The sequence below is a fragment of the Prenolepis imparis genome, unplaced genomic scaffold (assembly GCF_030444845.1).
Source record: "Prenolepis imparis isolate NDT839.2.m4 unplaced genomic scaffold, iyPreImpa1.0 SCAF_15, whole genome shotgun sequence".
Lineage (NCBI taxonomy): Eukaryota > Metazoa > Arthropoda > Insecta > Hymenoptera > Formicidae > Prenolepis > Prenolepis imparis.
In genome coordinates this window covers 4,524,916-4,540,872 of record NW_028141173.1, presented here as the reverse complement: position 1 = coordinate 4,540,872, position 15,957 = coordinate 4,524,916, and the positions used below count along the sequence as shown (strand labels likewise).

The following is a 15,957-nucleotide window of genomic DNA, read 5'->3' as shown; positions in this document are numbered from 1 at the left end:
TCTATCTTATCCTCCAAGCGTTCTTTTTAAGAGTTAATTTTCTCTTTTCTTGTGAGAATGAAGACGTTGCATTCGCAGAATCCCAGAAAGTGATCTCGGCTGTACTGATACATGAAAGCCACCTTTTAGCAAATCCCTCTTGGTAGTAGGACCCTATTGACCCAAAAAGTCACCAGGGACGTGAAATCTAAAGCTGTCGAAGCCTTTCCGAGGGCTCGTCGGACACGAGGAATATGATTCGATCGAGGGAAACTTGGTGGAGAGGGTGCCGAGAAACTCTTGATACAAATATGAGACAGACAGAGAGTATTCATAGGGGAAAGAGGGAAAATTTAATAAATTTACATTTAAAAATTAATCTCGAAAATATGAGATATTTGTAGATATTATACATATGTATTATTTACGAATTTGAAGATGTTATAAACTTTACATATATGTATATATATATAATAGTTTGACATCGGATCTCTCGTGTAAGTGGAAATAGCCGGGTCAAAGGAACGTTTACGGCAACGTTACGTTAATTCGATCGGAAGATTACAATACCGTGATTTGTACGTAGTTTACGGAAACGCAAACACGTGTCAAAGTGATATTCGACAAAGAGACAATTTGTCCGCAAGATTGCAAAGGAGTTTTATATCCGCGGATATAAAGAGAGAATTCTGTAAATCGGAGGAACAAGAATGTTTACGAGACATGAGAGATCAATGCTGAAAAGAAGAAGAAATTGATATCGAGTCAAATAAGCTAGGAATAACGTTGTTGATTTAACGTGATTTATCTCGCTACAATTCTTTTTTTAAACGTCACTGGGTCTATGAAAAAAAAAAAAAAAAATCTAGATTTATGTATGTAATACAAAAGTGCGATTTTCCAAATTTATTCATTAAAAATTGCATTTTATTTTTTGTGGCAATGTTGATCCTATATGGGTGTATATAAAATCCGAAAAATTCGTGGATAGAAAAAAAGTATAAAAACATAATTGTATTTATTTCAAAAAGGGAAACAGTAAAATATTTCTTATATCCAAAACAAATGGGAAAACGGGCTAATTAAGAAGCAGGTGTCGTAAACAGGCTTTTTGTCTTCTAATAAGATTTATTGATCAGTTATATAAATGTATATACGTTTCGGTCACTGAATTGGCCATCATCAGCAAATGGATCAAGTTAATATTTACACGAAAAAGATCTCTCTCGATTCCTTCGAGCTGAATTTTTTCGCTCGACAGAGAGAGAGAGAGAGAGAGAGAGAGAGAGAGAGAGAGAGAGAGAGAGAGAGAGAGAGAGAGAAAGTCAAGAGTTTCCCTTCGATATATTATTATATACGTTTAAATAAATCACGACGTTAAAACTCTCGAAAATATTCCGTAGGTTTGACAGGCTAGCAGCTGAGCACCACTGCCTCAGGATAAAGCTTCTCGGAGACTGTTATTATTCCGTTTCCGGACTTCCGGAGCCAATCCCCGATCACGCTCACTGTTGCGTAGAGATGGGATTGGACATGATCGATGCAATAACGTAAGTCTGAATGTTTCTCTACCTTCATTAAATCTTTATCATATGTAAGAAGGCTTTTGGTCGAAAAAAACACAATTTTTTAAAAGGACAATATATAAAAGTTGAAGCGTAATAGCTTTATCGCGATTCAAAATACGTATCCGTATATTTGAAATCACAAAATAACAAAGTAAATATCGTATTATAGAGGTTTCGCTGGCAACGTCAAAGATTTCGAGCAGTATTCCATATATCGCGCTTGATATCGGACAAAAGGAGAAATGGCAAGATAGAAATAGTCGAAGATAGAATATCGAAAGCTGCTCGGAAACGAACTAGACGGATCAAAGTAACATGCTAGCAATAAGCAACGCTTTTCGTTTGTATCGGCGAGACGACCGCGGAAAACCAACCGGTGGTGTATCCTACATGTCCCGTATTCGTTTCGTTCGTGTTTTCATAAAACGCGTTTCATCGTCAAAGAGAAGATTTCCTTGGAGAGCAGCGCGGCATGTACATCGCGGCGGTTGAGGCCGATATGCACCGGGTTGAAAATCGGGTAAATAGGAGTTCATCGTGAAGGATCCTTCCGTATGGGTCACCAAATTGCCCGGATAAATTCCCGGCGAGAATTTCAATTTTAATCTCGTGCTTTTAACCCTTCTTTGTTTTAGTCCGATTTAACACGGTGCCTTATTATTCTCACGTGCTCGAAAAAACTCCCTCTCTCTTGTCAAACTGACAGAAAGTCAATGTACGAATATAAAAAGGTCGGAGAAATCACGTACGAGGAGAGAGGAGATCGATATTGAAGAACAATTATTGTAATTGAGAATGTGGGTCAGCTGTCGCAAAAGAAAATCAATATTTACGCGTCAATATATATATAAATCCTTTTCCCGTTTCATATCGATAATGAAAATACTTTGATACTTATCCTATAGTTCGCGAGCACCGAAATAACGCTCTTTCCCAGATATATATACGCTTAACGATGAAAGTTTGCTTTTTTTTATTTCATTTCTACACAGCTGACGAGCCCGACTCGGTTATTCGTCTAATGACGAAGACGAAGAAGAAGTATAATAAATTCACGCGTCTCTTCGCAGATTGGTTCGCGAAGTAATGGCCGTAAACGTGAATATGAGGGTCGGCATCCACACGGGCCGGGTTCACTGCGGGGTTCTCGGTCTAAGAAAATGGCAGTTCGATGTCTGGAGCAACGACGTGACTCTAGCCAATTACATGGAAAGCGGAGGGATACCCGGGTGAGTACAAGCAATTTTGCTCGAGGTATGTCAGCCCTCAACTACGATCGACGACGATAAATTACGTCGGTGTGTACCCGCGTACGATATTACGCGCCTCTGACTCTCCTTATGAAATATAATATACCTCGTATAAAACTTTACCTTCGGTTCTTGTAAAGTTTATTTAAATAATAAAAAAATATCTCGCAAAAAAAAAGAAAGAAAAAATCATTCCTGTTGAGAAGCAATCTCAAACGTCGGTATATCAACGGTGCTAATATATTAGATGGAAGATATGGTGTTTCGCAGACGCGTGCACATCACGAAAGAGACCTTAGACTGCTTGGGCGGATATTACGAGGTCGAGGAAGGTCGCGGCGGCGAGAGGAACGCGTATTTAAAGGACCACAATATCAGAACTTACTTAATTGTCCCTGGAGACACGTTCAAGGACAATATAACTAGTTCCGGGATGCGAAAGAGCTTCCCAGTGAATGGTAATGTGTCCAAAGAGATGAGGGTTATGGGTCACGGCTCGCAACACGGGAAACAAACCAAGTAAGTGCTCTTCAATTATTGCTGCTTAATCTCTTAACCCTTGACGTTGTAGCGTCATAAGCGACGATCTACAGGACCCGAATAAGTTCCAAAAAATTCCTAAAATTTTCAAGGCAAAGCATTGCTTCATTCTATTATTAATAGATATCATATAATTGCGTTTTTTTTTAATTTATGACAAATGCTAAAATAAATCATTCATATATTATCGTTCCTTAAAAAAAATATCGATACATAATGAATTGATAAAATAACGCGATTAATCTGTAATAAAGTCATCTTATATTCGTAACATTTGCCGTGTATTTCAGTAGATTAGGCTTTGGCGAAATCATCGAGGGCGATAAGGATCCCGAAGATGAGGTGAATGAGTATTTGATGCGAGCAATCGATGCTAGAAGCATAGATCGATTAAGAGCGGAACATTGTACGCCCTTTATACTGAAATTTCGAAGACCGGATGTCGAGGAGAAGGTAATGAATTAAAGAGAAAACGTGAAAAAAATAATCACTAAATTATGATGATGTCGAATTGTCTCAAATTATAAATAAATATTTATAATTACACTTTGACTAATTAAGTTGTTCAGAATCTCGCGTCTATTAATAAAATCGATTTCAACGTAAAAATTAAGATATAATTAACAAAATGATATTTATTAGAATTATCGAATTTTTGCGTAGTGGAAATTTTATAAAATTTTTGTCATATTATTTTTATAAAATATTTTAAACGCTCAGGCTCAGGAAAGAGTTATGTTCCATTCATATTATTTCGAGAGTTCGTAATTGATTTAAGTGCAAAATACGAGTCATAATTACATGTTCATACGCGGTAATCCGCGTTTAATACAAGTCCGTTTAAATTTAATTTAAATTTAATTTTTGTTAATTCGCTAAACGGCTATGTTTGGATTATCCGGATTCTTCGTGACTTAATCGCGCCTCGTAATCGATTTGCAACGGCATTCTCCTGTTGAGAAAAAAATTTCACAACAGAATTGTTTACGATGGGAAAGCAAACGCGGTTAAAATAAACGCGACGCATTTAGCGATAAACTCGGCGTTAAAGTACAAATAGAAACAATGGGCAATATCGACTTGTTTTAATGACCTGTTGCAGTATTCGCGCGAGAGGGACAGAATGCTCTCAGCTTATTTCGTGTGCTCCGGTTTCGTCTACATGGTCGTTGTGGTCGCAATAGCCATCACCCTCGCCAGGTAAATACACGTGGTCAATAAATCCTACCTTGTACAATCACACGCGCGGTATCTGCAACTTTACTATGCTCGTGATCAACAATGTGACTAGTCCGCTAATTTGTTCTCCATTTCAATATTGATAGAAACTATTCAATAATGCAAAAATATTTATATTATATTAATGTAAATATAATATATTTTTTTATATATATTTAATATGTATACATATTATATTTAAATTATTTACATTATATATTAATTTTTAATATTATATTTATATTATATATTTTTATTATAATTTATATATTTTCTTATTTCCATATTGCAGAAATTATTCGGTAAACTTGGCATAACTATAAATTTAAAATTTAATTTTATAAGAAGCTCGAGAGAAAATCGGGCTAAAAGTGTCCTTATCTTCGTAGGAGCGTGTACTTTTACGTCTGCACCGCGATTAGCATACTGGTGATAGCCTTGGTCAATGCCATCTTATTAGCGGAGAAAAACGAGGTAAGTTTATTAGAGACACGTAAAACTTTCGCACATATGTCTTACGAATATTACGAAAATTTCATTTAAGGAGGAATTATTTCTCCTCTCACGACGACACACAATGATGTCGAAATATCCATCTATTAATATAACGAGCGTGATATTTAAATCGCATGATTCATCACGTATCCACCTCGGGTCGATGACGAGACTCTCTGGAAGAGTGCCACTTGCTCTTGACCTTGATCAAGCGGCAGGCTTCCAGGTCACTGTCAAAATCATCGAACCCGATAGTAATTTTCCCTCTCATCCCTTTTCCTTCATTCTTGCGATCTCGCGATGATCCCGGAGATCATCCCCTTATCTATCATCGGATTTAATTCTTCTGTTAATGTTATTTCGGGCGGAGAAAAGTTCCGATATATTTTTAACATTCGAAGTTTTTACTTTGGGCAGCTTTTTTTTGTACAAGAGGAAAACCTTGTACAGATCTTCTCGAAAAGTTCATAAAATTTTTACGCTACAAATGTCTCGAGGACCACTTCGTGGGCTACTTGACAGGAATTTTTCGGGCGACTCGCATTTGTATATTTCGAGAGGAAGGGGGAGGGGCTTCTAGGCCTGTTCATTGACAGGATTAATAGAAAAGAAAGAAAGGAGATAATAGACATGTTTTACAGAGAGTACCGCAATGGGTGAGGAGCACGGCCTTACAGATCTTTGAGAATCGCATCGTCGCGCAAAGCATCGCGTCCATCGTCGTTTTCCTGACGTTTATCACGGTATTGTCACCATTGGTAAGTGATCGATACATAAATTACGTCTGCTACCGTTTGCGTTTCGCTTTCGACTTATTATTATCACCATTATTTTTATGCCAAGCATTAATCTTGCACGATATTAGAGAAATGATTTATTAAGCGGTTCGCTGAAGTTTCCAGGACACATACGCCTTTTTTCAGGTTTTTTTTTTACATACATATATATTTTCAATCCGATAAAATCGATCCCTCTCGTCGCTCTCGTTTCAGAAAACTCGTTTATGGCGAAATTATAGCGGCAAAATAAAATTAGAATTCTCGCCGCTGTTAAAAACTTTCGACGATATAAATCGCGTGCTAGTGTCGATACGGCGATTAATCATAAATGGGCGGAATATAATAGTATTGCCGCGAAAACCGTTTAAATCACGCGCGGACGGAAGGAACGTCGATCGTATACGCCAGATATTGCGCCTCTTTTTACCATCAGCGATCGAACGAATTTGCGTTCACGCAATAAAATAGCGGTAAATAACGGCCGGTCCGTGTTACTTTCTCTCGCAGATTACGCTGGAAGGAAGCGAGGCTTGCGCCAGCAATAACACTTTGCCCCTCGCCGAATGGCTGGACGAGAATTCCACCGTACAAAGAATACCGACAAGAAGTAGCGATAGCGCCGACATATGTCACTATATCCTTTTCTGCGACGTAAGTGTAATGCAAATCGACTAAAGAGACAGAGACGTTTGTTATTCCGCGAAGTCATATAAAAGATGCATGATAAGCAAATAATTTCAGATAATTTTAAAAGAGATTAATGTTTTATCCTCCCTTATATGTATATATAATTGACGAAAAAACTGGCAAGATTAAAGAATATAATCATCTATCTTTTAATAAAAAAAAGTAATGGCAAAAATATTACGACAATAATAATCCCCTATATTATTAATAATAAAAGATTATTGTCGTAATATTTTTTACAAATGCTTCTTTTGTGCAACAGTTTTTTGATGGTAAAAATCTATAAAATGTCTATTATACATATAATTAATATTAAATCGACTAAAAAAACCGAGACATTTCTTATTCCGTGATGTCATATAAAAAATATACAAATGATAATTTCAAGATAATTTCATATAATTTCAAATAATTTCAAAAGAGATTAATGTTTTATTCTCCCTTAATTCGCGAAAAAAGCCGCGTAAGATTAAAGAATATAATCGTCTTTTAATATTAAAAATTATTAACTTCTATTTTTTTTTGTCTAGTGGGGTTAAAGGGGAATTTAGAGATTTTAGAGATTTATATAATACGATTAAAAATACGCGGTATTCTCGTCTCGTTCTCTGTAACTTCTTGAACAAGCTTAAACGAGACTTAAAAAAAAACTCTTTTAAATCTTTTTGATAAAATAATGATAATGCGCGATTAATATACTTAATGACAACCGATAATGATTGCAGCTGTTTCCGGTTCTGGTGATGCTCGTAATGGTAACATGCGCGGTCTACCAGATCCTAACGTTGGTCTTTAAAGTAACCGTATTGAGCATCGTCGTGACTTTTTATCTCGGGGTCAGCATTGACCAGGCACTAAATGAGGACGACGTCGAGCCCGTTGGAAGATGGCTGGCGGGCGTTCTGGTGGTTTTCTTCATGGCCTGCTTAGTGGCACACTCCCAACACACAGAAGCGACTTACAGGTCCGACACATTCGAACACATAAGCACAATGGCCCCCGAAACTTAAGCGGAGTCGGTAGATATATCTTGAAGCTATGCAACGCTATTAGCTTTTAAGGCCCTCGTGGAATTTCCCACGAGAAGCTTCGCGGGCGACCATTCTCTTGTGAATTGACTTCCGTGGAATAATTTCATAACTGAGACAAGAAACTATGTATATAGAGAGAATAAATTTATACGCGGAATATGTTTCGTGAATAAATTTAATATTGATGTTTATAAAATAAGCAATTGTATAATGTGAAATTTAATGAAAAATCTATTGAAAATTACATATTAAAAGGAAATGCAATATTTTGTTATAAATCAAAATATTTTTAAACACTATATGTATGCACGTGAAACATTCCATATAATCCAAAAACGTGAATTTTATCTGATGGGAAAGAATCACGAACTTTCTCGAGGCTCGTGCTATAGAAGAACATTAACGTATACTCTGTGCATCAATACAGATTAGACTTCCTGTGGAAGTTGCAAGCGACCGAGGAGAAGGAGGAAATGGAACACTTGAAAGCCTACAACCAGAAACTGCTCGCGAACATACTTCCGGAACACGTGGCCGCCCACTTCCTGTCTACTGTCAATTCAGACGTAAGCTTCTTGCAAAAACTTTAAAGAAAATTTTCGCGGAAATTCTCGAGCTTCTTAAATGCAAAATACGATATATAATTGCTATTACGTTATTTTATATTATAATATATAAATTGAGAAAAATTGTATGTATATACACGTTGTTATAGGTATCACAATTTTCTGATTTGAATAAAATATAATTTAGTGATTTCTCACTTTGTCCGTTCGACCTAATTGTTAATCAATTCTTTTGTAGTCTGCATAACAAGTAGAATGCTTGAAGTACAATAGATATAAAAAAAGAAAATATTCGCAATATGTATTCTGACATTTCCTAACGAGGTTAAGCGATTATAGATTAAATAGTAATTTACATCTGAAGGGAAAAATAACATCTTGTATACATTTTGAAGTTTATCTTAATAAAATTAACTGGCCTTCAACCTTCTCTTATAAGAATCTCGTGTCGGCGGCAGTTTTATAAAAGTATCACAATTTATACTTTTTGCTCTTCTTTTACTTTGCTCTGTTATTTAAGTTCATCTAATGAAATTAATTAAATATATTAATTAAAATCTTAAATAAAATTTCATGTTACTCAACTATGTTAGTCCTCGACTGTGAAAAGAGACCCGTAAGAATTTACTCGAGCGATATTGCGCATTTAATGGTTCAATTAAGAGTCATTGCAAGAATTTCAATATTTAATCCTAGCTGTGCACATAAATTAGGATGCCTTAGTTTGTGTACAGTGACTGACGTGAGACCGAGAATTTCAACGGTATTTGCCTAATTTGTCTTGCTCAGAAACGATTCTAAATTTAATCCACCGAGTTAGAGACTTAAGATGTACATTTCAATGTGCTTGAAAATTGAATCTTGACTTCTCTCGTGCAAAAGCATTTATGCACGAGAATTTTAAAATAAAAATCATAAAATTTTATTTACCGAAGATTAAAAATTATCAAAAAATAATTCTTAGAATTCAAAATTATTATAATATATTATACGACTTTTTTAATAATAGAGTTAATAAATTCTTGTAAAAGAAAAATCTTCTCAATCTCTTATGTGATCAAAAAAGATAAGACAGCACTCACATGTATTGTGTCTATTGTTTCGCAGGAGTTGTACCACGAACAATGCGACTTTGTGTGCATTATGTTTGCCTCGATCCCGAACTTTTCGGAGTTCTATGTCGAGCTCGAAGCAAATAACGAGGGCGTGGAATGCCTCAGGCTTCTCAACGAGATCATCGCTGACTTTGACGAGTTACTCGCCGAGGAACAGTTCAAGTACATTGAGAAGATCAAGAGCACGGGCGCCACGTACATGGCCGCTTCGGGTAAGTCCCCGGCGAATTCTTAGGCGGCGTCGACACACTTCGACGAGCCTTTGATTCGCTTTTCCTCCCCGAAGGCCGTTTTCCGAGCCATCGGCTCTTTTCCCCGTTTCGGAAGAACGGCGTTTGTGTGCGCAATTTAATCGCTAGCTCGGCCGAAATTAATCGAATTATAAATTAGCTTAATAATTCTCTAACTGGTTTTGGCGTGTAATAATAAATATATAATCTTCATCAGACATCTGTATCTAACTAGTCTTTGATATTTATTCGCTTTTTCGCTCGAACGTATTCTTATTATGCACTTTTATGATAAAAAAAGATTGCTATTTTTATTTCAGTAGAATTTTACGCAAAAAGAATTTTACGAAAAAAGATCTATTTTTCCACGACCATCGTAACAATTTCCTTACAATTTCCTAACAGCCGTGGACTCGCTAATCAAATTACGAGGGACACTGCAATCGGGATGCCGTCGCGTCAAGTTAACCTTTGTCTCTTTCTCTCTCTGTTGCATCAGGCTTAACGAAAAGCACCTGCGACATGCGGGATTTCAAGCACGTAGTCGCTATGGCGGATTACGCTCTGAGGATCCGCGAGCAGCTGGCCTATGTCAATGAACACAGCTTTAATAACTTCCGCATGCGTGTGGGCATCAACATCGGACCGGTAATATCCAAATACGTCAACTGCAATTTTCGATCGCACCCTCCCCGTATCGTATTATTCCCTTCATGAATAATACAATCCATAAATTACAACGAAAATACATCACTCGAGAAGACATATCAAAAATTTATAATAGTAATGCAAAATTGTAATTTTTTATTAAGAAAATATATCAATATAATGGCTAAAAATATTAATTTCGAGAAAAAAAAATAAAAAAATAAAAAAAATAAATTTTATATATTTTTATTTGATATTGAAATAAGCTGCAAAAAATATCGACAAAATTGCTATGGATTTTCAAGAAGATTTAATGTGCGTAAATTATGCAGGTGGTCGCCGGCGTGATCGGGGCCAGGAAGCCGCAGTACGATATCTGGGGCAACGCCGTGAATGTGGCCTCCAGGATGGATTCGACAGGTGTGTTGGACGGGATTCAAGTCACCCAGGAGATGCACGATATTCTGATCACCAAGGGATACCCGCTCACCTGCCGCGGGACGATTCAGGTGAAAGGGAAGGGTAGTATGATAACTTACTTCCTGGACGGCCCGAAAGACGTCGCGAAGCTCAATCAGGTGGATGTCACCAGAACGAATTCCAACAACAACGACGCCATAGACAAAACAACGGTCAACAACAACAGCAACGGGACCGTCTGATTGGTATTATTTATATAGGCATCGAAAATCGAAGAGTTAATATTAGAGTTTTTGAGCATGAGTAAAATCTCTCTACCATATATAACTCTAATTTTATCTCTTGTGTTTATCTTTTCTACACAAAGAAATTGATAAAATAGTAACGAAATAATAAAGATCATAATATTGTTGAATTTATCAAGAAGAAAAAATTATCTAATGTTTCGTGATTTGGGGAATGTTCACTTCTATTCTCGCGATTATATCGCGATAAAAGATTAACTCACGATAAATTTGAATTCGCGAAGAAAGACAGACCGCAAAGGGGTTTATTTATTTCGGACAAAACTAACAATCCATAGTAATACATGATCGTAAATCACTATCTATCTGTGAAATATTTTGCAAATTGCTGTCAAAGTACCCGAGTGCATCATACTTTATGGCGCTTGTCTCGTAACTTTTTTACAAACTTTACACTCTCTAATAATATACGTCAATCATGACTTTGAAAGTGTACCATCATCTATTTCGATTAGTTTATGCGCAATCTAAAGTTGTCAAAAAAGCATGAGAAAAAAGTAGTGTACTTTTCGATATTTTATTTAAGTCGCACAATTTAATTTTAGAAATAATAAAACTATTTTATTTACTTAATATGCGTGTATTGATGAGGACACGTGCACAATCAGTTACATAACACACGTGGACAAATATTTATTGTGGAAAATTTCATTACTCTCGCGGCAGATTTTTTGCGAAATATTTCATATATAATTGCAAAAGGGGTTTGTGTCCACATAAAAAATAAAACGTGTGCAAAAATCGATTAACGAAGCACGCTTTAGACGGTTTAGAAAATTATACAAAATTATTGCAATAGTTGAGTGAGAAATATGCAAGATATTTAGAATTCTATAATTTTGCGAAATGCTAATCTATATTTGAATATAAAAAAAAGCAATTCTCTCTCTCTCTCTCTCTCTCTCTCTCTCTCTCTCTCTCTCTCTCTCTCTCTCTCTTTTTCTCTTACAAACTCAAGTGTAATAAACAAGTCTTATATATAAACATTATCAAAATTTGTTTCAATTAACGAGCTGTGTACTGTGGAAAATTAAAACTTTCACCAAGCATACGATACATTAGTATCACCGTCCCATTATGCAAATATTTAAAATTAAAAAATCGCGAACGAAAGAGACTTCAGTATATATATTTTTACGTAATATTTCCATTTGTACGTAATTTCGTATAAATTATTTTTTTAGCTTGTGTCTATACGTAATTCTCATATTTAACGTTGCCTCTGGCTCGATTGTTAATGAATCAATAATGTCGACAGGTGGGAATGGTTGAGCAAGAATTCGCGGTGAACGACGCGTCACACCGACGATAGAAAGTATCAGTTATTTGATTTCTGCATCATTTAAGACTTCTTCCATGTGCTGGAGCCGAAAAAAAAAGAAAAAAAACGGCCGCTCTAATCTTTAAAGCGCGTTTGCACAAATTGGAGCCGAATGCCGTCCGTATAAACGACGTCAATCGACCTCTGACACACAAACGGAATAATTACGCCACTAGTTTTAAGAGTCTCAAGGCAAACGAAGCGTGATCGATGCTCGCAAAAGTAATTCTGATATTTCGGTACGGATTTCAAAAGCGAGTTATGTTTCTCGTTTAATCATTTCTGAATTAACTGGATTAAAAAAACTGCAAATCGCGCGTGAAGCTCAAACTGTCGAAACATTTCAACCAATAAATAAAATCTCGAAATTAAAATACTTTTCGCAAGCACTCGATAACTTATGACAGATATCTGTTCAAAGAATATCGAATGCAACGAAAATATATATTCTTTCCTTTCAGATATTATTTTTTTGAATCATTTTGATCCCAAAAGAATTTGAACCGTCATCAGCAACTGTCAAATAATACATAAATTGATAAAATATGTTGATTATAAAAATAAATTTAAAGAATAATTATTTAGTAGCTGCAAATATTTAGTAAACTCGAGTTAAATGTGTACCGAAATGCCGGACGTTATCAAAATAAGCTGATGACAGCTGTCGTTCTCTCAGATAGATCGTACTTAAACTTGAACAATGCCTACAAATGTATGTGATTGTATGTTAGAGCTTTTTAATTCTTTCTTCGAATGTGCTAATTTAAGATTAATTAACGAGTGATATCGCGAGGATCATTTTTACGCGGTGCTGTGAAAGATAGAAGAAGATACATCGTCAGAAACGCGTCGGCGCGCTTCTCTAGAAAATTTCTTTCGAGGATGAGCATATATGATGCTAATTAAGTGAAGCATTATTATGTACAACTTTCAATTTACTCGTGAACTTAAATAGCGCACAATTACTTCATTGTAAATTGTTAAATTAGTTAAAATTTCGGATAAATCCATATTCAAGCATATATACAGGGTATCTCTGAACTCAATGCCAAAACTGATACAGCAGCTTTAGCACATGAAAACAAGTCGAAAATGTTAATAAACATATGTTCGAATCCGAATGGTTTCGAAGTTATAGAGTATTAAAGTTACTTTCGTAAGACAATATAAATTGAAGTAAATGTTAATTACTTTAACGCTGTCTGCGTTGCAAAAAGCTTAAGTTTTTACGTGTTTTAATTTAAATACACTACAGATGATTTCTACACTCTCCCTTATTCTGAAATTTTTACTTGAAAAACCTATTATCTCTTCAGATAAGCACATTATCATATCCATTACGAATGCAATGGAACACAAAAAATTTTTAAATCTATTTCTGTATAATTAATTATCTGTTTAAAAGTGCTAAAAAATGTGTCGAAGAGAAATTTTTGAGCATCTTTTGTAAAGATTTAAACAGAATAAAGAACATTAAATAACATTTATTTCAATTTATATTGTTTTACGAAAGCAACTTTAATACTCTATAACTTCGAAACCGTTCGTATTCGAACATATGTTTATTAACATCTTTGACTTGTTTTCATATGCTAAAGCTGCTGTATCAGTTTTGGCATTTAGTTCAAAGACACCCTGTATATTTTCAAATATTTTTACATATTTATTTTTAGAACATTTAATTCCCTATAAAATTGAAACAGAATTGTAAAAAGTTTTTAATAATATATTACATTCATACATTTCGAGATAAATAAAATTGTTTAATGAAATATACCTATTATATATTTCAAGCTATTAAATATTTTTCATAACTTGTCAATATAGTCTTTGAAAGAGACACCAGAAGAATTTAACAATTATAAGAAGATTTTAACAATTATAAGAATAATTTTATATATGGAGAAAGATTTATTCTCTTACAACAATAAGAACGCCAATATTAACAATAAGAACGCCAACATCCTCGAAGAAATAAACACCCGCATAATATTAACTTATGTATTTAGTCTAAAATGCAGCATTAGTTGAAAACTTGGGGCAATAATATGTTAAACCTTACAGAGCAATTAAAAATTGCTACAAATAACTTATGATATACAATATATAGGAAATTTTCAATTTAATTCTAATGAAGTATCATTCTAAGAGAAAAATCTCCTTTCTTCATTTGATTCAACATGTTATTAACCCAAATACTTTATTTAAGATACGTGATTTTGTAGATAATATCTTGATTATTTGTAATATAATTTCTAAATTATAATTGCAATATTAATCTGTCTCGTGATGTATCTGATACGTTAACCTCTGCAAAGTTGACCACTGTTTTTAATTTTAAAAAAATTATTAATTTTGTGCGCTCCCTGCAAAGTAGATCAATAAAAATATTTTGTCATCTTGTATTTTTTTTGTATTTAACATTTTGTATATTTTAGTGCAAGACGGATTTTTTTTTGTTTTTCAAAATATCTAGCAATCAGAATCAAAGTAATCTTCATTGTTTTACATATTAATTAAGTAGCGTTAAACAAAACCAAAGATTGCTAAAACCCGATTTTGTGCGATAAAATAGTGTACCTGACTTTCACTAGTCATAACGTTGAAACTTTGTATAAATTAACAGATACAAAAAGTAAACTGCAGAATTATTCAAATTTGATGTAACTTCTTTTTATATAATGAAGGGACAAACATTCATTCTTCAAAATTAATTTTTGAGGTATTTTTTTGAGCAGAACTGTTTTGGAAACCTTTCTAGAACTATTTTATAATTACTGCTAAATTATTTTAGAACTACTGTAGAAATATTTGAAATATTCTCAGAACCCTAGAGAAAATTGCAAATTCAGGGGGAATCTTGAAATATATAATTTTTTAAAATTTAAAAAAAAGTGGAGCCAACTTTAGAGGTGGCAAGTTGAATATTTTGATGCAAGTTTTTGTATTATTCTAGTCGATGTGAGGTCTCTCAAGAATGTGTGTGTGTATGTTTCGTCGTACGCGTGTGCGTAGTCAGAACCAAGTCGAAAAAATTAAGTCTAATACAACGAAACCGTGGATAAACAAACCTCATATATGTATATAGTTTGCTTTAACAAGAAGGGGACCACGGCAAACTAATTGTATATTGACGATTGAGTTATAGTCGCCTCTAAAAATGTGGGGGAAAAAAATTATTTTTGTTTTATATTTTCGTATGTTTACTCTTTACATTTATGCTAGTCGATATTTTAAGTAAGAAAAAGGCCAGGCATTTCCCAATCTAGAACTCATTAAAAAATTATTCCTAAAGAAAATTTTTGACAAAAATTAATAAACTAAGAATTTATTAATTTTTGAAAATAAAGATAAAAATCGCTAAAAATTATAAAGTAATCTTTTTATCGAGAAAGTTTATTTTCATATTAAATAATAAATTATATTTCACAGCAACTAAATTTTTATTGAAATATGGAAGATGGAATAAAATTCAAGATGAAAAAAAAATATATAAATTATATTATTCATTCAGATAAAAAAATATAAATAATAGAAAAATTAATAATCTAAGATAGTTGGAAGAAGCATAAAACCTTTAAGTTTTCAGGTAAAAATTTCAGAATAAGAAACAGAGTGTAGAAAACATCTGTAGTATAGTTAAATTAAAACACGCAAAAAACTTAAGCTCTTTGCAACGCAGACGGTGTAGGACAATATCGCAAGATTTCACATACTTTCAAATACGCAAATACGGAATTAATTATATGGAAATAATTTAAAAAACTATTTACTTACTTTTTTATTACTTTTACTTAATTTTTTT

General features: G+C 34.1%; 2 protein-coding genes across 9 annotated transcripts in view; one reads left to right on the top strand and one right to left on the bottom strand.

Annotated features, from left to right (window-relative positions):
• LOC145946134 (adenylate cyclase type 6) overlaps positions 1 to 13,699 on the top strand; it is a 97,613-nt gene extending 83,914 nt beyond the window's left edge. The window contains exons 10-23 of one of the 3 annotated variants that reach the window (XM_083055594.1): positions 1,383 to 1,529; positions 2,618 to 2,776; positions 3,068 to 3,316; positions 3,631 to 3,790; positions 4,440 to 4,537; positions 4,945 to 5,029; positions 5,692 to 5,808; positions 6,337 to 6,480; positions 7,242 to 7,480; positions 7,975 to 8,113; positions 9,221 to 9,440; positions 9,958 to 10,106; positions 10,439 to 10,771; positions 12,090 to 13,699. In XM_083055594.1, coding sequence (XP_082911720.1) covers positions 1,383 to 1,529; positions 2,618 to 2,776; positions 3,068 to 3,316; positions 3,631 to 3,790; positions 4,440 to 4,537; positions 4,945 to 5,029; positions 5,692 to 5,808; positions 6,337 to 6,480; positions 7,242 to 7,480; positions 7,975 to 8,113; positions 9,221 to 9,440; positions 9,958 to 10,106; positions 10,439 to 10,768 — 2,236 coding nt within the window. In that variant the 3' untranslated portion in view covers positions 10,769 to 10,771; positions 12,090 to 13,699. Of the gene's footprint in view, positions 1 to 1,382; positions 1,530 to 2,617; positions 2,777 to 3,067; positions 3,317 to 3,627; positions 3,791 to 4,439; positions 4,538 to 4,944; positions 5,030 to 5,691; positions 5,809 to 6,336; positions 6,481 to 7,241; positions 7,481 to 7,974; positions 8,114 to 9,220; positions 9,441 to 9,957; positions 10,107 to 10,438; positions 10,772 to 12,089 lie in introns of those variants that run through there. The other 2 variants (XM_083055593.1, XM_083055595.1) reach the window with 2 other exon arrangements.
• The window catches only part of LOC145946138 (uncharacterized), a 165,467-nt gene that overhangs the window by 112,484 nt on the left and 37,026 nt on the right, over positions 1 to 15,957 (bottom strand). The window lies entirely within an intron of this gene.